The sequence below is a fragment of the Rattus norvegicus genome, chromosome 4 (genome assembly GCF_021556685.1).
Source record: "Rattus norvegicus strain SHRSP/BbbUtx chromosome 4, alternate assembly SHRSP_T2T, whole genome shotgun sequence".
NCBI classification, from domain to species: Eukaryota; Metazoa; Chordata; class Mammalia; order Rodentia; family Muridae; genus Rattus; species Rattus norvegicus.
In genome coordinates this window covers 25,770,224-25,792,242 of record NC_141537.1, presented here as the reverse complement: position 1 = coordinate 25,792,242, position 22,019 = coordinate 25,770,224, and the positions used below count along the sequence as shown (strand labels likewise).

At 39.6% G+C, this 22,019-nt stretch overlaps 1 protein-coding gene and 2 long non-coding RNA genes across 7 annotated transcripts in view; 1 reads left to right on the top strand and 2 right to left on the bottom strand.

Moving 5' to 3' along the window:
- Positions 1-22,019, bottom strand: part of LOC148006238 (uncharacterized) — a 901,378-nt gene that overhangs the window by 432,960 nt on the left and 446,399 nt on the right. The window lies entirely within an intron of this gene.
- Dmtf1 (cyclin D binding myb-like transcription factor 1) overlaps positions 1-22,019 on the bottom strand; it is a 40,425-nt gene that overhangs the window by 15,687 nt on the left and 2,719 nt on the right. For all 5 annotated transcript variants that reach the window (XR_015685225.1, XR_015685223.1, XR_015685224.1 and 2 more), the window contains 6 exon segments: positions 15,651-15,771; positions 14,169-14,285; positions 12,722-12,844; positions 5,871-5,965; positions 2,923-3,037; positions 1,886-1,962 (listed from right to left, as the gene is read on the bottom strand). Coding sequence is in view for 2 of the 5 variants with exons in the window: in NM_001439580.1 (NP_001426509.1) it covers positions 1,886-1,962; positions 2,923-3,037; positions 5,871-5,965; positions 12,722-12,844; positions 14,169-14,277 (519 nt within the window). In the remaining 3 variants the exon portion in view is untranslated.
- Positions 16,208-20,396, top strand: LOC147994714 (uncharacterized). Its single transcript, XR_015686334.1, has 2 exons — positions 16,208-17,059; positions 19,551-20,396. It is a non-coding gene; the product is annotated as an uncharacterized LOC147994714 (long non-coding RNA).

The window sequence follows — 22,019 nt, the reverse complement described above, 5'->3', positions numbered from 1 at the left end:
TGTGAACATCTGGCAGAAAAAAACCCATAGCAAAATGGATAGAAAGTACAAAGAAAATTTTAAAAAGAAATATAATGGTCAATAAGCATCTAAACTTATTTAACTTGAAATCAACATATACACATAAAAGAATGAAAATTAGCATTTCCTGGGTAATGAGCAACCTGAAATTTATTCGTTCAGTGAAATACAGCTAACCAAGTCGATAAACGATGTCTGACAAAAATCACAATACGGAGCAAGAGAAACAATGCACAAGATACCATCTCTTTTTATAACCGTGAGACCCAGGTAAAATTACAGTGAAATTAGAGTCAAATCATACTCAAACATCTTCTAAAACATTTGGAATCTTTTCTATCATTTATTCATAGTTTTAGTACTGCACACAACTAAAGCCAGATTTCGCATACCTATAATCTTGGCGCTGTCAGACATGTCAACCATGTCGGCCCTTCTCAGGCTGTTGGTGGCAGTCACTTCTGTTTATCATTTCACACAACACATAGACTATGTGACATTTACAAGAGGCTCCTCGTCACTCTTCTACGAGTATCACACAGTAGGATCAAGAACTAACGACAAATTATCTCTTCTCCTTCCCAGGACTGACCCATCTTTTCAACAGTGCCTCTTCCAGTCAATCCTACCATACCATTATTCCCCAGATGACCTAACATCAACTCTGTTTAAGCTACTGCAGTTCCTCCTCACGAGGACTGCGCACAGAGTGCTTGCTGACGGGCTTTCCCGCCAGTTTGAGCTCCTGCTGTTCTCACACGTGCCCTGTCAAACATCTCCAACCTCAGACAGGACCACTACAATGGAAGGGTCCCAGGAGATTGCTCAAATCTGCTAAACAAGAAACTGTGTTCTTAGTTTTCTAAATCTGGTGTTTTTTACCCTGTTTTATGGCTGTACATAGACTTTTAGCATTTTCTGGCGGCCCATGCCACCTCACACCAGGTAACCTGGAATCCCTGCCCTACAGCGACCCTCAATTCACTGTCACTGAATGTGTGACCACTGGGCAACTTTTAAATTCACTCTCAACATTTACTGACTTTTTGTTGATACTGTTTCTTCAAAATTGACTTTGTGAAAGCACTTCCATTTATCATTTGTAGAGTTTATAAAGAATGAAAGATTTCTTAAAAGCTCTTTACAGTTTACAGAGCTTACCTTAGGAAGACTGCAGTTAACATTCAGTTTAGGAACACAGATGTGGCAGGCAGCAGTGTGTTTTATGTATATCAGATGATAACAGCCAGTAAGAGCGCATATCCTACTATCCAACCAATGATAACAACCGACATTTCAAACACTAAGTCTAACTCCACCTCAAGGGTAAGGCAGCAAGGCTCTGGAGAGGATTCTGTAACGAGTATAGCTTTCCACCATCAGTCTACCACTTACCTAAACTATCAGTTTTCCTTCAAGGTTTTATTCCCTCCCATTTTTGTAAATAAAGTTCTAGTCATTTGACCTGGACTTTCTGCAGCTGTCCAGACGCTACGTACCTTGCTTCCAGTTAGAGTTAGGTTACATGTGTTGAATTGTAGACCCTGCTCTCTTGCCACTGAGCAGTTATGTACAGTGTTTGCTATATCTGACCCACTCTTAGTTCCTACCCTTTCAAGTCCACAGCCTTTCTCGGCTCCCACCTTGGTACACACAAAAGGTACCTGTAATCACAGTACCGCAAGAGGCTGAGGAGGGAGCACTGTGACAAGTAAGTTCACAGACCTTGAAATTATAAAGGCAGCAATTTTCTGTTAAGAAAGTCAGTAAGATATTCATAGTTTACACACAAAACACTACCTGGATATTCTTGCCACCATCAATAAACAAATTATTGAAATGTGAAAACATTATCATGGTGTACCTTCAGATAGCGCTCAATGTTGTTCATCAAAATATCAATTTCTTCCTTGGACCACATCCCTTGCTTCCATTTATGTCCTTTAAAAGAAATATTAGTATGCCATAAATAAAAGAACTATTACATAAACATTCCCCTTTGAGGAGAACAAAGCAAATAGCCTTCCTTTGTGTGTGTGCCTTTCATCTGAGGTGTCCTTGAGTGCAGTCACTACTGTAACCTAACTGAATGGGGACAGAAGATTGTTAAAGCATTGCTACTTCTCTTTCAGAAGTAAAACTGCTTAGACAAAGGGAAAGAATCAAATCATACTCAAAAGATTTCTTTCATTACGAAATTGTTTTATAGGTACAAAAACAAGCACTAATAATTGTGGGGCTAGATAAGCATAAGACACTGGATATCAAGTGGATGGATTGTTACCAGTGTTCACTGTTAAGCAAGGGAGATTACTCACGTATCTCTGCTTCCTTTCCTTACAGTAATACAGCTGCATTTCAGTTACTTGGGTGGTTTTTTTTTTTGTTTTGTTTTGTTTTTTAACAGCTTCCCCAGCTATGGTATTATTCCCAGCAATGGTATCCCCAGCTATGTGACACTATCCCACTTTAAGCTTCTAAAGGACTTTCAAGCCAAAGTAAAACATTCTCTTCTTAAAAGCAATAACTGTATTGTTTCTTAAATACCACCACAATATAATGCTCAAAACACAACAAAACTTACTCTGTATCAGAAATAGTTATTCTAAAATAAATAGCATTATGGTTTCATTCAGGCTAAATTTAAACCCACTAGATACAAAGATTGCACTACTCTGTCCCACCAATGAAGTCCTAATGCAGAATCTTGAACTGCATCCCTGGGATGAGGCCTACTTGATCATGATGGATGATCATTTTGATGTGTTCTTGAATTGGGTTTGCAATAATTTTATTGAGTATTTGTGCGTCAGTATTCATAAGGGAAACAGAATCTTGATGACAACAAGCCTTTAGACTCCTGGCTTCTGGTACTGCAATCTCAAATCCAGTCTGCTTTACCTTTGTTAGTGAGAGAATCCTTGTCTTCTTTAGTTGTAAACCATGCTTGGCTAACTGCAGAAACTTCCTCAGTACCCAATGGAGACATCTCATCTAGTTGATCATTCTGTAAAATCTTTAAAAGAGAAGGGGGTAGGGTTGGGGGTAGGGGGAAGAGAGAGAGAGAGAGAGAGAGAGAGAGAGAGAGAGAGAGAGAGAGAGAGAGAGAGAGAGATAGAGATAGGCGGAGCTTGATTTAATACCCAAGCTGACTCACCTGTTTTGATGCTAGGAATTGTAAAATTCTAACGAAAGTGTTCACTTTGTGTGCATACTGCCTTTTATAATCTGATCAGCACTGCATTAATTAAAAATCATTAAGGAAGCTGCGTTGGGACACAAAACTATAATCCTGGCATTTGGGAGGCTAAAGCAGGAGGATTTTAAGTTTGCCAGCTGGGCTATGTGGTGAGGTCTTATTTCAAAAAAGAAAAGTTAAGATATTCCAAGCTGAGTGCAGTGCCTACGTCTTTAACCCCAGCACTCAGGAGGCAGAGGGGCATAAGGGCAGAGGCAGAAGCAGGTGGATCTGAGTTCAAAGCCAGCCTGGTGTACTGAGTGAGGTCCAGGACAGCCAGAGCTGCACAGTGAGAACTTGTCTCAAAAAACAAAAACCAAACCAAGCAAACAAACAAAGAATATATTCCAAAGTCATGTAGGTGTCTTTATAGGCAAAATGAACTTTTTCATACAGTTGGTGTCAGTTACAGACAGGAAAAAGATCTCCTGTCTTTGGGTGTTATGACTGGTCTATGTCCTCAAGAGATTTTTCTCTTGCATAGTATAACTTCTTCTAAAAGATTATCTGACTAAATTAAAAGAGATCACTGCAGAATCACTGTCTGCTTTACCTCCTGAGGAGTTTGTGTTAGTGGGTAAAGATTCACAGGCTCCTGGTGTATGTTCCTCTCAGAGAACTCTGACAGTAATGGCTACACGGATTTTTATGTCGTCATGGCTACAGCTTTAGCACTCAGGTAAATGAGGCATGGACACAGGCTTGATCATGGGCTTAAAGGGAGCCATACTGGAAAAAGGACCGACTTGGTCAGTGTGCGACTGTAAGTATGAGGCTGTCACAGACACATCAGAGAGCCACATGATAACTGTCATTCAGTTTAGTCTCTGGCCTGAATAAACTACGAGGCTGTCACTAGTTTGAGGTAAGTTCCAAGAATGAATGTACTATTTCTCTTATAAACAGAAAACTGAATTTCTAATCTGAAGAACAGTCCCATTTTTCAGAGAATAGAGAAAGCTGTCAGTGGAAGATGAGAGCACAATGAGAAAGAGCCATGTCTCTATGGCTGCTGCTTGTGACACTATTTGTGGAAGTGACTTCAGTCTAGCTAGAAATCACTGGATAGCCAGTGAGATGGCTCAGAAGATAAAGACTGGCTTCAAACTTGCTGACCTGAATCCTAGAACCCACATTGTGGAAGAAGAGAGAATCAGTTATCTTTTGACTTTCACATGTGTGCTGTAGCATGCACAGATGTACATATGTGTAAACAAATGATATGCGTGTGTGTATATGAACATATAAGAAACTAATGGAACAAGTACAAGTCTTAACGGTTTTAACTGCATAAAGCCTTTATTTATTTGATTGACTCATTGACTGACTAAGTGAGTGAATGAGGTATGTTCCTTCTATTTCTAAAGTCTCCGGAACTTTTATCATAAAGGCATGGTGAGTTTTGTCAAATGCCCTTTCAGTATCAATTGAAATAATACTAAATGATGAAAATTTAAAAACTAGAATACTATTCAGCTCTAAAAAATGAAGTAACAAAAGTTTCAGGAAAATGGATAGACTTTGAATATATATCATATAATCTCAGAAAGAAAAAAAACTTCATGTTCTCCTTCATATGCGGAATCCAGCCCATAATATATGTAACATGAGCATACATGTGAGTAAAGTATAACTCAGAAAAGAGAGTAAGAAATGCTGACTCTAAGGGATGAGGAAGGACTGAATGCAGGTGCTGAACATGAGTTACACAGGATATAAGGCTGGGGTCCCACTCTCCTCCTGCCAGAGAGCACTCAGTGTTGGTGGTAGATTATGTGTATAAACACAAACTCTGCAGTGAAAGTGTAAGCCTCAGTGTGAGGCTCCACAGCGGCAGAATGGCCTAGCTACGAGAACTTCTTTGAAATGCACAGGCACGGAGTCTGGTAAACTTTGGTCTGTGATCTTTATTTTATTTACAAGACTTTTTATAGTAAAGCTCATACAATTTTTATATTAAAAAGGTGAAATGATTTGATAAGCCTCATCTGAAGAAAGAATTTTTCTATTACTTCTCAGTTCTTAATATTACATATCAACCCGGAAGTCTTATACTTCCTAAGCGAAAGGGCACTGTGATACTTCATAAAAATGTTCAAGTATTTTCAATTCAAAAATATCAGACATTAAATGAAGATATGAAGTAAAAGAATAAGCCAACTAAAAGCAAAAGATGCACAATCAGGTAGACATAAATTTAGAATACATACTCATTTTAGATTCAAACTATGTAAGACAGCAAAAGAAGTTCACAGTAAGAACAGCAGAAAGGCCTGGCTACCAGTCAGCCTCACAGCATATGAGAAAACCTATCTAGCTCGACAAGCACCAACGGAACAGCACAACGGTAATCACTGCTATTCACAGTCCAAGCAGGATTCTAGACACAGATGAAGGCACACCCATCACTTCCTATTCCAACCATGGTCTCTACAGGGAGCACAATGAGCATCTATTTCTGCTTACAACATGTTGGGACTAGAAACCTCAGTGATGATGGGCCTTGCTTTATTGACACTATGTTGTCAAGGTATATCCTTATCATTTTTTACTTAAGTTGTGTGTAATAACCATGTTCCTCACAGAAGCCAGTTTAAAATATGTACTATACCTGAATTTGTGTCACAGTTCCCTCAGAAAGTTCATCATCTGCCACCTCTGTAGTTGCCGTCATGGTCACCTCAAAGCTCTGATCATTTTCTGAAACTTCAAGAAAATAATGATTCATCTGCACAGTAGTAATTGTAGGATCTAATTACCCAAACAAAAATCCACGGTGAAAATGTGCTCATCTAATTTCCAAACCCACTTCTTACCAATCATTATACTGCACATATTTGCTCAACAGACATGAATACCAGGTAGGAAACTTTTTCACGGGACTTATAGTCTAGAAATGGACAGGATTCTATGTTGGCTAATACTCATATAAGCCAAGGACAAGATAAAGCAGGGAATGGAATGGAGTAGAGTGAGGCAGTATGTCCCAAATTTTAGGTACGAACTAGGGTGATCCGACTTGGGAAAAGGAAGGAAGCTAGTCTTGCAGGACCGTACTTTAAGGAAAGACAAGCACAAAACTTGGCGATAGGGCACGCGTACAATGGCACAAGTGTGATCCGTGCATTGTTGTTACAGCAGATGAAGAAAGAGCGGAAAGAGACCTCACAGGCTGCAGCAAAGACGAGAAAGGAGGCATTGGATGATTCTGAGCAGAAAAATGGCATAAGCTCACTTTCATCACCAGGACTGTTCTGGTGGCTGTGAGGAAGACATTCTGAAGGGCAGAAGGGCTAGAGTCAGCACAGTAGGAAAGGCCAGTGGTTTGGACTAGGTGGAAGCATACATAGTTCAAATTGTGAACGCATGTCAGTGACAGAACCGGTATGATTTGAAAACAAACAAGATGTGTGAGAAATTGGAAAGATCAAGATGACTGCTTTGCCCCCTTCTTTTTAAATCTAAGCAACCGGAATAGACTACCATTCAGCATCTGTGAATTTTCAGGCAGTGCAGTCACTTTTACATACATGACTGAGACAGCTACTAAACACCAAGAGTTCTGGGAAAAATCTGAAGGTGGCTCTCTGTACCAAGCAGTTCTAAGAGAAGTTTGGCTAAAATTAGTAAGACCATCATCACCAGAAAGAAAAAACACAAACTAAGATCACGAGTAAAAACAGAAGAGGCACTCTTAAGAGTTGAGTCTTAGTCTTAGGGCATTCCATATTTAGAGGCTGGTATGATGTGCACAAGTCAAACTAAACGATAGACATAAAAGACAAACTCAGAGAGGGGAGAAAAAGAAAGATACTAGATCTCTGGAGACCTGGGAGACCACGGATGAAACCGCACAGTATGTTAAAGCGAAATGAGAGGAGACATGATGCCAAGGGCAGGCAGTTGGATAGTGGCCAAAAATGGCTTCAGGTCTTTAGTTTACAGAAAAATACGAACTTAACATTAACAGGAGTCATCCAGGTAGAGAACGAGCAACCAGTGATTCAGAAGAAAGACCTAAGAACCGCAGGAACATCTGTGAGTCTGCAAAGACCTGGAGCCGGGAAGCAGAAGAGCCAGCCTTAGCCAGCGGGGAGAAGAACACCAGGACACACGGGCATATGCAGCCTGAATGGTCTCAATGGGATGCAGAGTGTACGTTCTTGTAAAACAGTAAATTTTCTTTGAAATAGAAAGCAAGGCTGTCCTCTGGGTACAAAAGACGTAGGTGTCAGGTTTGGGGACATATGAGACAATATTCTCAGGGTGGATGAGTAAGGCTGCTGTGACATGACAGATCATGTTGTCACTCACGAGGGAGAGAGCAAAGTCACATTGTTCATGCTACCATTCTCTAAGGCTATCCATTAGTTGTGTTAAATATACAGGCAAAACCAATTTACATAGGCTTCTAGTTTTCCAAAGGTCAATGGAAGGGAAGATAGGAAAGGCATCTGAAGTAACTGCAAGAGAGTGAACGTGCTCACAGAACTGCAAACGGGTAAGGAGAGCGGGAGAGACAGTGCAGAAGGAACAATGAAAAGCTGGCAAATCCGTGGGGGTGGAACTGAAAAGACTACTGGAGTTCTGCAGGGAGACCGCACTGGAAAGAGGAGGCAACCAGTCTGAAAGGTCACAAATGCACACCAGTAACAAGTAACCCAAGACAGCAAGAGGGAGAAGCAAACGGAGACCAAAAAGATGAATGACTCTCAACAGAATTACCAAGACAACAGGAAATGACCATGACACGTGAGAAGCAGCAGAAAGGCAGATAACCACAAAGGAGTAAGCTAGAATGACTAAGCTGAGAGGATGAATCAGCAGCTTTAAAAAGTATGTAAAACCTGAGTTTCTTGTTAAATAACTTAGTACTAACAGAGCTGCATGAAGTCTAGCCAATAATGCTTTGCTTAGTATGCAATGTAGCATTTCATGTTCCCATATCCCAGCTTTGTGTCTAAGTATCCCTGGGAACACTAGCTTCATCACACTACATCACACTACAGTCGACCCCCACCCTGGTATCTTTTCCTCAACCTCCTTCCGTATTCCAACCATTCCCAACTCCAGCTACCACAGTTTTACTCCCTACTCCAAGAAGCCAATCTTCAGCTTCCTGTGCCTAGCTTACTTCACCCAAGACATGCTGCTGCTTTAAATGCAGCACTTTATTCTTTTATATCTAAATTAATATTTCACAATGTCTATGTGTCACAGTCTCTTCATCTGTGGGTGGACACCCAGGCTGATGGCACGTCCTGCCTACTGTGAACAGTGCTATAAGCAGGGGAATGGGAAATGAAGGCATCTCCTGGTAGATCACCTATCAGTTCTACTCTGGGAACCACACTGTCTTACAGGATGGATGTACTCATATTTCCAACAACAGTGTACAAGAGCCCTTCTCTCTGCCCTTGTCAACACTGTAGTTATAGTCATTCTGCTTCGTGTGCACCGATCGATCTCATTACCCATTATCAGTCTATTCAAATTTTCTGTCTGCATGCTTCAATTTGTGGACACATGTCCACAAAACTTACTTGGAGGTTTTCCCATTCATTAGCATAGAATAGCTTAAAAATACAAGTATTTCTAACTCTTTGTACTTCTGTTGTATTAATTTTGAGTCTCCTTTTCCTGATAAATCTAATGATTTATCCATTCAATACACATGCTTTCACAAATCAGCTGTTCAACTGAGCTGTTATATTGACCTTTTAGGGTCCAGTTGTTATTTCTGACACTTGTTATTTCTTCCTTTATAATTTTAAGTGTGATCTATTCTTGTTTTGCTAGATACCTGAGGACATCATCTGGTTATGTGAACTCTTTCTTCAATGTAGGCATTTAATGTTACTAACTTCTCTCTCAGCATTACTTCTCCTGTGTATGTTGTTATTTCCATCTTCATGTTTTACATTGTCACTCCGTTGACCCATTAATCGTTCAATGGCATACTGTTGATAACTAACTTCATTCACATGGTGATCTGATGACTTCAGTTTGAAATTTGTTGGAATGTGTTTTGTGGCCTAATATAAGCATGGTCTATCCTGAAGAAGTGTTTCTTGTACTGAAGACACTCTACAGTTCACTGCATGATAAAATTATATATAAAAGTCTATTAGAGTCATTTGTCTTATAATATAGTATATTGCCAATGTTTCTTTGATTTTCTATCTGATTGTCCAGAGATCAACGTGGGAAACTGGAACTCTCAAACATTACTTTATTAAGTACTCTTTACGCCAACATTTGGTTTATTTAGCAGTTCTACTGCTTGGGATTTATACATGTTTGCAACGATTCACCTGTTCAATCGATCCCTTTATAATAATTAAGGTTACCTTTGTTGTCTCTTAACTATAAGTAAAATCCATTTTACTTATAATAACTTTCTGATGCTTTTCATTTATTTTCTTCATTCCTTAATTTTTGGTCTATTGTGTGTCCTTATAAATAAGCTAATATCTTGAGATTTTTGCCCTTAAATCCGTTTTGCCATACTAAACATTTATGGTATTAGTATTGCTAACATGTATTCTTGTTACTTTGTTAAATTTGGAGTTTGCTTTCTAGGTGGTAGTTTCCCTCCTCCCTCTTGGATAGCTTGTTTTTCTGTATTGGTAGAATTTAATTGCAGGTTTTTGTTCTTTTTGCTTTTGGGTGAGGGATAGTTCGTTTGATTCTAGGAAAGGAATCTCTTAGCATTGTAGAGCTGGTGTGGCCTGATAGAAGTGGACTCTCTGGTTTTTCATGTCTTGGAAAGGCATTTTCTCTTTCAATGCTAGCACTTTACAGAGTAATATATTCATGTTGCCACTGAGCATTTCTATTTATGTAATGATTTTGTTTTTGCTCTGTAGACTAAGGTAGCGTTGAACTCAGAGATCCACCTGCCTCTGCCTCCTGAGTGCCACCACCGATCAGCATGAGAAGACCTTCCTTGAGTGACTCTATTAGAGGTCTCTGAGATTAATTCAAGATTTGAAAAATGTTCAACTGCTATTTTGCTGAATTCATTTTTATATGTCCCTTTCCCTTCTATTACAGAATACCCGTAACACAATCATTTTCTTAAAGTTAAGTCTTATTTGTAAGTCTTGGATCTTTTTTTACTCTTTTGATCTGAGTTATTTTTAAACACTTATTACTTTAAGTTCAAGAAATTTGGAATCAGCGGCTTTTGCTTTGCTTGATCTAGTTTGTTAAAGCTTGATTTTAAATTTTCATTTGCCAAGTTCTTTAGGTCCAAATTTTGTGTATTTTTATAATGTATATCCTTTCTGGGTTCTTTATTTAAAACAAAAGGTATTTTCCTAACTTCACTGAGCTGTTTGCATTTTCTTGATTATAGTTATTATTTAAACAACTAAACTTTTAAAAAGGTAACTGGTGTATTTCCTTTTCCTTGAAATCGAGACCTTTGGCTGATTTCTTTGGGCAGTAATGTTACCTTCTTCATGTCTTTGTGTGTGTGTGTGTGTGTGTGTGTGTGTGTAAATATGTACATTAAATTGGTTCTACCAATTTTACAGGCAGTAGAGGTATTTTTTTTCCCTAAAGATGTGCCTTGGCTGTGTTGGGCAGGCTATTCTGGCTTTGGATCCAGGGAGGCCCAGTAGTTAAGTGTTTATGTTAACCAGTACTTGTTAACCTATGGGTGACTCAGTAGCCTAGACCACAGTGTATGAGTGGGATTATCCTACCTGCTAAGATGCATCTCTCCTAGTTGGGGGTGGTTTGCAAGTGGATCTAGGCATCACATGTTCAATTGCAGTTTCTGTGGTTGATGTTGTCAACTATGATGAAGTCACCCAGTATGGTCCCTTGTAGGTAAGATGTAGTCAGTGTGGTTATGGAGATAAAGTACCTGCTAATTTTTAAAGGCTATGTGGAAACACATCTATTCCAGTAGGTTCAACATATAACTAGAGTGTGGCCAAGAATTCACTCATGTCTATGGAGATGAAGCTGCTCTGGTGGGTACAGGAAAAGAATGGCCATTGGTGTGTACAAGCTACACACATTACCTTCACAAGACTGCAAAGGCGACCTGTTCACTTCCAGGGTGATGAGGATGAAGACAGGACCACGTGGCTGCTTTTGTTCCTAAACTTCTTAGGCAGGGAAGCTTAGCTACTCATCAGAGCCAAGGGCTGAGAGGGGACTAAGTGGCCAAACTCTGTGCCTTTACTATAGGTTTTTATTTATTTATTTTTAACAAAAGACAAATGTTTCTAAGTTGATTTTATCAACAGTTTTTATCAATGTGGAGAACACACTCAAGAGTCCAAGTCAAGTCTTCTAATCATGTCCCAAATGTAACAAAGTGCACACACATGCACACTAGTGTCACCACACCTACATTTATTAGATGACAGAGGAACTTCACACCATAAAACAGAACAAAGTGCTCAGTAGAGACCCAACCTATGAACCAAGTATTTTAAATAATGAACTAACTAGTCACAACTTGGCCCAAGAGAATTGTTCAAAAACTCTGGTTTATAAAATATTCATATAGGATTATATCTGTATAGATAGGCCAACCAAGTTTTTTTAAAAAGTGACAAAAACACAGTAAGAAACACTTAAAAACATGAACCAACAGGAAGAAACTTCATTTAGTTCAAAGTTTGAAGCATGGATATGTTACTCTTAACTGTTTTTTTATACACAGTAATCTGAAATAAAACGGTGTCTGTTCAGTTTGAGAAGCAATTAGCTCTGTGCCTGTTTCTTATTAAGATATAATCGTCTATGCTAAATACCTAGTCCTAACTTCACTGACTAGATAAAGATTTGATTTCATTTGATACTTAAATCAGAAACAGGATGTGATATTGTTGCTGGTTTGCCGGTCAATGGCATTCAACTGAACTGTTCTATCTTCTAAGAGATATCAAAATCTAAGCATACTAAAAACCTTATTAGGGTAAGAAACCTAGGCATCTACCTAACTTCCATGCAGATCAACACAAAGGTGAAAGTGTGGCCTAGAGGAACTAGACTACCTGGGAGCGTCCTAATGTCCTGTCTCTGAGCTTCATTTTTTTCATTACAATATATGATGATAATTGTATCTACTGCATAGCACTGGAGAAAGGTTTGGGGACGGGTGTAGTTTAAAAACTCTTGAACAAAATAGGGATGAACACATATCCATTTAAAAAACAAGGAGAGCCTCAATAGATATAAGGCACAATAAATACTCCTTTCAAATCCCACAGCAGCAGGTCGAGAGTAAAGAAGTGTTGAAAAGATTACACAATATGGAAAGGCAATTTAAGAGTTATGCTTGCTTGGCACACAGTAAACACTCATAAGCATTAGCTTAAAAACGTATTTTCTTCACTAAGTAGGTAACAGTAGAGCTTAGGTCTCTAGAAATGCCAATTTGACTCTTGCAAGCTACAGTCCGATTCCAAAGGTAACCATGTTCCTTAACAGACTTACGTGGGAGTGCCACAACCGATATGCACGGTGTAGAGTCATCAATGCTCTGATCATCCTCGGAGGACAAACAAAGCCTCTTATGTGGAGGTTCAGTACTGTCTTCTGAGTCTATTTCATCAGGGTCTAATGGGAGGGGGAAAACAAACCAAAGAGAATGCTCAAAACTTCAAATCAATTTCAAAAATAACAAATCTCTACCTAGTATATCAGTCTCTGCAGCAATTTTCGCATCCACTAAAACCATTCTTCCCCTACTTGCTCACTTAAATTCACCCAGCTCCACAAGGACTCATTGTCATTGCTTTCTCCTTGCTTATAGTAGTACCCAGGTCCTGTTCTTATAACCACCACCACTGTGGATACAAGTCCCACCTTCTAACTAACTTGGTTTTCCAAAGACTTCACACACACAGAGAAGGGCTGCTCATGGATTCATTCAAACATTTACTAAATGTCTATAGTTGGTTCTAAGTGCTGGGGACAGAACAATGAAGGATGTCCTGTCGAGGAAGTTCTGGTGGAATAATAACTAAACCAACAATTTCACAACAGTGTACTCAGAGCTGTGACTGTGGAATGAAGAAGTTGTCATGAGTGCACGGAGATAGACACCTAGACTAGAAGTGAAGGGAGATTTCCTATGGAGGTGTCATGAACTTGAAAAAAAAAATGGAAGCAGGGAAACATTTGTCCCTTCTGGCAGTTAGAGAAAAATGTGCAGTAGAATTGAAGAGTGGAAAAAAGTGTTGTGAAAATAAACAACTATGAACTACTAGAAGAACATAAGCCTGAGAATTCTAACCGCCATGGCGGCTGTGGCAGGAGGGACTCAAAGCACGCAGTTATATATTCTAGAAACCACGCTAGACTTTCAATATGGCACTAACACGTAGGAAAACCGGATAAAAGGCTGGAGTAACCCAGATGAGAAAAGATAATCTGGTCTAATCAAGAGGGACCCAAAACAGGGATAAATGGAGTTTTAGGACAGCATACCACCAGTTAGGTCGTGACACAAGGAATTTATTCCTAACTGTGACCAGAGATTCTAAAAAGGAAAAGTGAAGTTTAGGAAATATCTGGAAAGAAGCCCTTGGGCCATGTAAAATCCAAGGTGCCTATAAGTAGTATAGAGAATTCATAATAGAGATAGAAATGTGAACCGCCCCAACAGGTACATGCTAGGTAAAATGAATGAATGAAATAATCCAGGATGAAATAACAGTCAGAAGACAGAAAGCAGATTAGTAAAGAATATGAACACACGCTTAGACTAAAAGTCATAGTTCATTAAGAAGAACTAAAAGACTTTTATAAATTAAGATTAATCTATAATCTGAAGACGTCATGGCCTTTTCAAGCACACAAGTCTAAACTACGTGTCAGTGATGGACAAAAGGAGAGATAGAATTGATCAATCCCCAGTATTAGTTAGCAATTCTCCTACCATTCTGAGGGCAATGAAGAATGAGGTTCCCGTCTGTGTCCTGAGTAAACGTCACAGAATTCACAGTTTCTACTGTTACTGTGTCAGAATCCTCTTCAACTGTGCTCATACTCAAATCTGTATAAGAGACCATGTAAGGATTTATAAAATTATTTCCAGACAGTACATGAAACTGATCTAGATATCTGCGTTACAGTCTTTATATAAACCTGCAGAAGGAGTTCAGATTTCACCAACTGCCTTTCTTAGTTTCTACCCATTGTTAATGAGATTCTATAACCTGTAAGAATTTGACCAACTCTGATTAGTTCTAACAACTTTCTTATAATATTTACATTTTGTGGTGGTTAATTTTTACTGTCAATGTGAGATTTAGAATCACCATAGAAATAAACCTCTGGGCATGACTATAAGGAATTTTCTAGATTAGGTTGAGCTGGGAAATGCACTTTAAATTTGAGTGACGTCATGCCAAGGGTTGAGTTTTCAGACTAAGTAGAAGAAGTGAAGAGAACTGAGCAGCAGCATGCATGTTTCTCTGCTTCCTGGCCGAAGACACAATGTGGATGCACGTGACCAGCTGTCTCAGGCCTGCCACCCTGTCTTCTCAGCCACAGTGATTGACAAATGGTCTGTCTTTGAACTACATTTCAAGCCTGGTATTTTTAGCAGAAAATTAACCAAAACCTCCATCTTGATTGTAAGCACCTTTTGAGTATTTAAGCCCTGAAAAATAAGAACACTAAATAATTCTTTTCTCCCCATAGGATTAAACCAGTATACTTAACCACACCAAAGCAAACGCTTTTGTTTGGGGTTGGGCCTACTCCTGACAAAGAGAATTTCTGTTTAAGGTAACCTCACTTGCTCTTTCCTATGCAATAGCCCAGCTGTTGTGCTTGTTCTCAGACTAAACAATTGGAATCTTAGAACAAGGTCAGTGTCTTGTGGCTGGCAAAGATCAAAGTATTGGACTACCAACGCCTGATTAAAGTATGTAGAATCTTATACATCTTTTTTTTTTTTTCTTTTTTCTTTTTTTCGGAGCTGGGGACCGAACCCAGGGCCTTTACCACTACCACTGAGCTAAATCCCCAACCCCGAATCTTATACATCTTGTTTCAACAGTTTTTTCCTACATATCTTTTACTAATAATACCAACAAAAGTCTTGATGTATATTCATTTACTCAATATTTGGCTCACATAGATATTAACCTGTGTGTGTGTGTGTGTGTGTGTGTGTGTGTGTGTATTAATATATATTCTGTTTAAAAAATATTTTCCTTTGGCAAAAAGACAACTATATATTAGTATTTACATGGTAAAGATTCAATGAGTAGTATGAGCTTACTATATCAAAGAACATGATTTTACAACTGTAATTACACCATTTTCAAGATAAAGGTAAATGGATATCATGATGTAGTTCTGTCAGGTCTGCAAACCATTGGGTGTATTTTTGCAGTAAAGAGAGGCTTACCTAGACCACAGATAGATTAGCTACAGCCCTTCCCATAGAATCACGCCTCTGTGCTTTGGCCAGCAGCATCACTCACGTTATCCAGACTGTTTCTCCTCCATGCTTGTGCATCTGCAACACTCTAGAACAGTAACAGTATAGTATGAGGCTTAGACACAACAAGTAGTATTTGACTACCAGTTATAATGCTGTAGCACTCTGGCCTCACACCCGATGTCTTACCCACAACGTGAGACAGAAGCACAACTTTCTTCTGAATGCATTTTATGGAAATCTGTCTGCAAACCAGTACTGTACAAGCAAACAGTCAGATGTCCTCTGAAAACAGGCTTAGGTATACAAGTGGTTCGGCCTCGGGACCATTGTGCAAACTTACTGCATATGAAACACTAATTAACATTTCCAGTTAACACGTTCTTCTATAATGATACATTAACACCTCTGAAATACCTTATTTCATCTTAAACCATTAAAAACCATTTATAGTATCCATTCAATCAGGAACCACACAAGAGGACAAGTAAACAACCCTTTTCAGGAATCCGTGGGAACCAACCAACTAACCTTTATTTATCTGGGGATAGTTGATTTCTAACAGATCACTCAGGATGGAGAAGACAGAAGGTGTAACTTATAAAGACTGTGCTTAGGAGGTGACTGTGAATTGGAAACATCACAGTACTCAAGAAGAGAGGAAGGAGAGAATAGCTTTGCTTTGGGGGCAGAGACAACAAGGCTTTATGACTGAAGAGACTGCGACTAAGAAAGAGGACACCATCTCTGGATGATTCCTGGGCTTCTGGTTTCAACTCAAGACATGGGCTGTTTTTATTAAGTATTAGTACAATTGATACCTAAATGTAATATATACGGTATTTAAGGTGCCAAGTGAATGGCTGAACATTTAAGTTGTGCTCAGCAGTTATAATTAATATCTATAAATCTGATTTAATATAGTATACAAGTTGTTTTTAAAGATACCTAGAAATTGGAGGCTTAGATTCTAGTTCCAGAACGAACAGAAGACAAGGACTGGCTCAGGTTAAGAGAACTCGGGTTCGAATCGAACTCAGGACCTCTGGAAGAATAGTCAGCTCTCTAACTGCTGAGCCTCTCTCCAGCCTCTCTCCAGCCTCTGCCCCCCCATCTCGTTAATTGGTGGGAGTGTAATCACATGTCACAGTGAGTATGAGGAGTCAGTTGTGTCCTTCCATGTTTGTGTGTGCTGGGTATTGAGTTCTGATCTGAAGTCTACAGATTGCACAGCAAGTGTTATTACTTGCTTATCACTGAGCCATGTTGTCATTCCTTCCATTTGACCTTATTACAGTGACCCTTCAATTGGTGTTGGATAACCTGGGAAGTTTTTATGGACAGATACTACTCGCAGCCAATCCTGCTGAGCTGAGGTTAGTCCTGGGGACCCACAGGTAGAAGGAAAGAACTAAGTCCCACAAGTTATTCCCCGATACACACCACACCAACGTCTCACTCCAAAGAGACGAACAAATCAGTGCAATTACAAAAACTGTTTACAAAACAAAGTCTTTATGAAATTTACCCTTAACTATTGAGAGAGAGAGAGAGAGAGAGAGAGAGAGAGAGAGAGGGGGGGGGGGGGAGCGCGCGAGCGAGCCTGGGTTTGGTCTCCAGTAAGCACAAGGCAGCTCCCAACCTTCTGTAATCTCAGTTCCAGGACCCAGCACTCTCTTCTGGCCTGTAGTACATAGATACACACACGCAGGCAAAAACACACATAAAGTAAAACTCATCAATCTTTAAAAAAAAAAAAAAAAAAAAAAACGAGGAAGACAAGCAGAGCAGACTAAGGACTAGCTAGTGACACAGAAGGAAACCTAGTAAGTATTCAATGGGTATAGAAATGACTAGCTGCCAGTAAGATGACAGAGAAGTGCTTACTTGATCAGGCAATAAATATGGAGAACACTCATGACCTTAACAGAAGTAATTTCAGTGGACTGGGGGTGGATGGCAAACAGAGAATCCAAAATACAGAAGACAAGACACACTTTGAAGGTAAAGAGAGTGGGAAAAGGAAGTGAGGTCATGCCAGTGTTAAAAGTCAGAAATACTCATCTAAACAGAAACACGCTGACAAATCAATCACAGCAACTGGGGTGAAGGAACTTAGAGCTTACTCTCACTCATTACACACAAAATGATGCTGCAGCAGGAGCCCTTCCACCTGCACACTGCCAGGGATGTTCTACACACAGCTGTATCACCCTCTTCAGCCTTCCCCCAAATCAGGGGTGATGTCACGTTTACACTAATTAGAAATAAGACACCAGGGAGGACAGACAGATAACATTTTACCCGACAAACTGACATTCTGGCATATTCTCATCCCTGATGAATTACCTTGAGACAATAAATACCTTAATAATTTCAAGAAAAAGGAACCTGAAAATGGTGTAAAACATGTATAATGGCACTCTTGCATATGCCCCATTTGAAAGATAAACCTTTCACTTACAGCTAACGGGATTAGGGGAAGAAAGCATGTAACAGAGTATCATAATGTAGCCCAGGCTAGCCTAAAATTGATTATCCTCCTATGTACAAGTTTGTGTTACCATGCTCACCCAAGATGTCCCTATTCACTAGAATACAGTAACTTGGTGGAACAAACAGGGTACGTTACAACATAGCAACATTTGTTATTTAGCACAAAATTAAAGAACGAATCTCTCATGCTCCCCTTCACTTCAGTATTGATACAAAGTCCTTAGACTCACATATCCATTGGGTCTTCTATTGCCCTCAATTTTAGGGCAGTTAAATGTCAAGAATTCATTAAAAGGAAATAAATCCAGGAAGCCTCATGTCTTCTTTAGAGGTCAACTTCATTAACAGTTTCTAAGCACAGACACTACCTGTGGTAATCATATAAAGCCAGAGGTAACATAGGCTGACCTGAGATGACAAAGTCTGTCTAGGAAGATAGAGTGCAGTTAGATGGCATAGGAAAATGCACTAGTGAGGATACTCTTAATATGGGAAATAAAGCCAAGCAGTGGTAGCATACACCGTTAATCCTAGCACTCTGAAGAGCAGAGGCAGGTGAATCAGAGTTCGAGGCTAGCATGGTATACAAAGTTCCAGAATGGCCAAGGTCACACAGAAAAACGCTGGAAAATCCACAGGCAGGGAAGGGGAGGGCATACAATACTATCTGGGGTGGGGGTGGGGGGGTGGAGTACAGAACTGAAGGCGACAAGGACATGTTTGAGATTTCCTGGCCCAATATAGTATTAACGATTACCTATTTCTCTTAAACATTTTAATGATTACCTTCCAAATTTTTGGTTATACTTCACCAAACTTTTGTTTTTACAATATTATGAAAAAAAAATTTTTTTAAGATAAAGTCTCGGGGTTGGGGATTTAGCTCAGTGGTACAGTGGTAGAGCGCTTGCCTAGGAAGCGCAAGGCCCTGGGTTCAGTTCCCAGCTCCGAAAAAAAGAACCAAAAAAAAAAAAAAAAAGATAAAGTCTCACTGTGTAACGCAGGCTAGCCTTGACCTTATGATTCTCCTGACGTGGCCTCTTCACTGTTAGGATCACCGGCTTGTATCACCATGCCCAAATGCATATGTTTTTTTCTTCTTTCCCCTACTAATTACTTCCCACCATTTCAATAGGTATAGAATACCTGTCTAGTCAGGAAGTATTGGGAGAGAGAGTTTGAGGTCACAGTATTTACAAACCCTCCTTAATGAGCCTCTATGCCCAGCATATTCTCACACGCACCCCCCCTCTCTCTCATGCGTGCGCATACACACACACACACACACACACACACACACACACACAGAGCAATATCTATCTATTAATGTGTAATTTAAAAAACATATTTAATGTTTTTTTTTCCCTAAAGGAACAAAGATCTAAATTCTTAGATCTCATACCTGGATGCATATAGAAATGTTAGAAAACATACAGGCCTACAGAATAACATCTTCAGAAGTACTTACTACTTCCTATGGGAACCCTCTGCACTTGATGTGCAATGCTTTGGAATGGTTATAAGACAGATCAGACTGTCCTCTGTTCCTCAGGCACTGGGTTAAGAGTTAAACAGTGTGAAACACCATTCATTGTAAGGATGTCTATACTGTGAGCACCCCTGTTCATGTTTTCCTTCAAATCTGACTGTCTAATCAGACAGCTGTTAGACCCTTCCCTACTGCTGTCACTGCCGTGAGCAAGGGACAACCACGCAGCCAGCTAAGTGCATTATGGCACCGCCAATTGTCCTGAACGTTCTAAACAGACAGCTTTGAAAAAGCTTTACATCAACCAACCTGCTTGCTGAAGTACAACCTCCAGACTTTTTGCCATCACAAGCTTTGATGAACTCTTCATGACCCCACAGCTGTTCCAACCCAGGCCAGAAGGGAGCATCTCCCCTGGTGGTCCAGCTAAAGGCCTGTGATGGTATAAGCATTTACATAAGGAGCTTTGCCCCAACAAGCACAAACATTGTCCTTATTTGTTTGGATTGCTGTGAATGAGGCACAGCCTACCACATTTGTGAGCCAGCTAGGAGACATTCCTACACTATCACCTGCATCATTACCCAGTGTCTCCAGTGTCATCTTCTCTTACAGGCTTAGTTGGTAACACACGAAAAAAGTAAATTACAAGTGGAAGTGAAGGAAGAGGCTGAGGCAGTGGCAGTAGTAAGGAGACCTGAAGGGTTCCAGAGCTAACAGGGAACAGAGGTGAGAGCCAAAAGGGAGTCCTGGCATTTAAAGAGTCCCAGGAAGCTGCCAAAGAGCCAAGGCTCTCAAACGCTCTGGACAGTGAGACTGCTAACACTAGTCCCTGACAACAGGATGGGGATAGCTGCTTCTGTGACAAAGCTGGAAGACTAACAGTACTGCTTACCTCTGCTGTTCAAGACTGCCCCAAACCAAAGCTGTCAAGGGCTGTGGCCACTGGCAGTTAAATCAGGAGCACTCATTCAGCCTTTAGCCTGAAGGCCTGGGAGAGCTGTGTCTTGGGTTCATACAAAACTTGGTCAATAGGCCTCTAGTGCTTGGGGTTCACCACTGTGAAGCATGGCAGTCCAGACCCTAAGTCGTGGATACTCCAGAATTCAGCGCTGCTGGAAGTATATTCTTTGCCTATTCAGGATTTCTATCCAGGCAGAGCAAGATTCCCTGCTAGCAGTAACAGCTCTGGACCCTTAAAACCCTTTTGTATACTGACTGTGTGAGGAAGTTTGAAAAGTAGATTTATAAATCAAGGTAAAGAATATTGAACTAAGGAACATAATGGTTTCATTTACAGATGGTAAGCCAATACTACATATCATCAAGTGTCAATATGTTATTAAATGAAATTTAAAGTAATGCTTCAACTGCTTTAAGTGTTGACTTAATTATCAATGATGCTGTAATTGAACAGAGTAAATTACATGGTAATATGGGTGATTTTAAATAAGGCACATAACTTCATGAGTGGCCTGACAATAAAATTGTATTGCCTATCTAACGTAATTAACAATGATATAAGAACTTAAGTGTTTTATTATACTCTATCTTTTCAAAACAGCACTTTTAAAAAAACACAATCTGATTTTTAGATTATCACAAATTATCACCATGTTCTTTCCACTAGTTTATTTTAAAATCACATTTCTTTACCAAACACTGTAACACACTATGCAGTGAATAAACCTAACACACATTTCTTTTGCATAAAACACTTTGTAAGGGGAGTGAAGGGTTAGCTCTAAACACCAGTGCTAGAAGGAATGGCCTCACGGTACAAATAGTAAAAAATGATGTTTCAAAAGGTATGACAAAAGTTTATATAGGACCTGCCAACATACTTGTTCTTGACAACTTTAATCATGGAGTGGGCTATCTTTCCACAAACTAGAAAAAAAAGCAGACACAATAGTTACCTTTTATTGAAACTGAACCAATTTACCTTTATGGCATCAAAGCAAACAAACTGATTTTTATTAATTTTTATTATAAGAATTCTGGCACAAAGCAAAAGCACCATCAAGACAAATGTACAATGATACAAGAGCCATCAAACTCCACATGCCTCTGCACTCCATCCAGATAACATTTGGCTCTGGATTTATGTACCACCTTTGTTGAAACTGTATCATTTAAGCACACAAATTTCTAATCCTTTCAAGTGGAGTTATGGCAAAAAGAGAATGTACTCAATTAGTAAAATGAGAACTTAAGTTTGAGAGAACATTAGCACAGTCTCTACAAACACTGGAGCTCAGCTGTGTAGAGTAGATGCTGATCTACCAGGCTGAGGTGGTCACCACAGAATCCTCCTTAACCCTCTATGCTCTTCTAAAATCTTGGTGTGT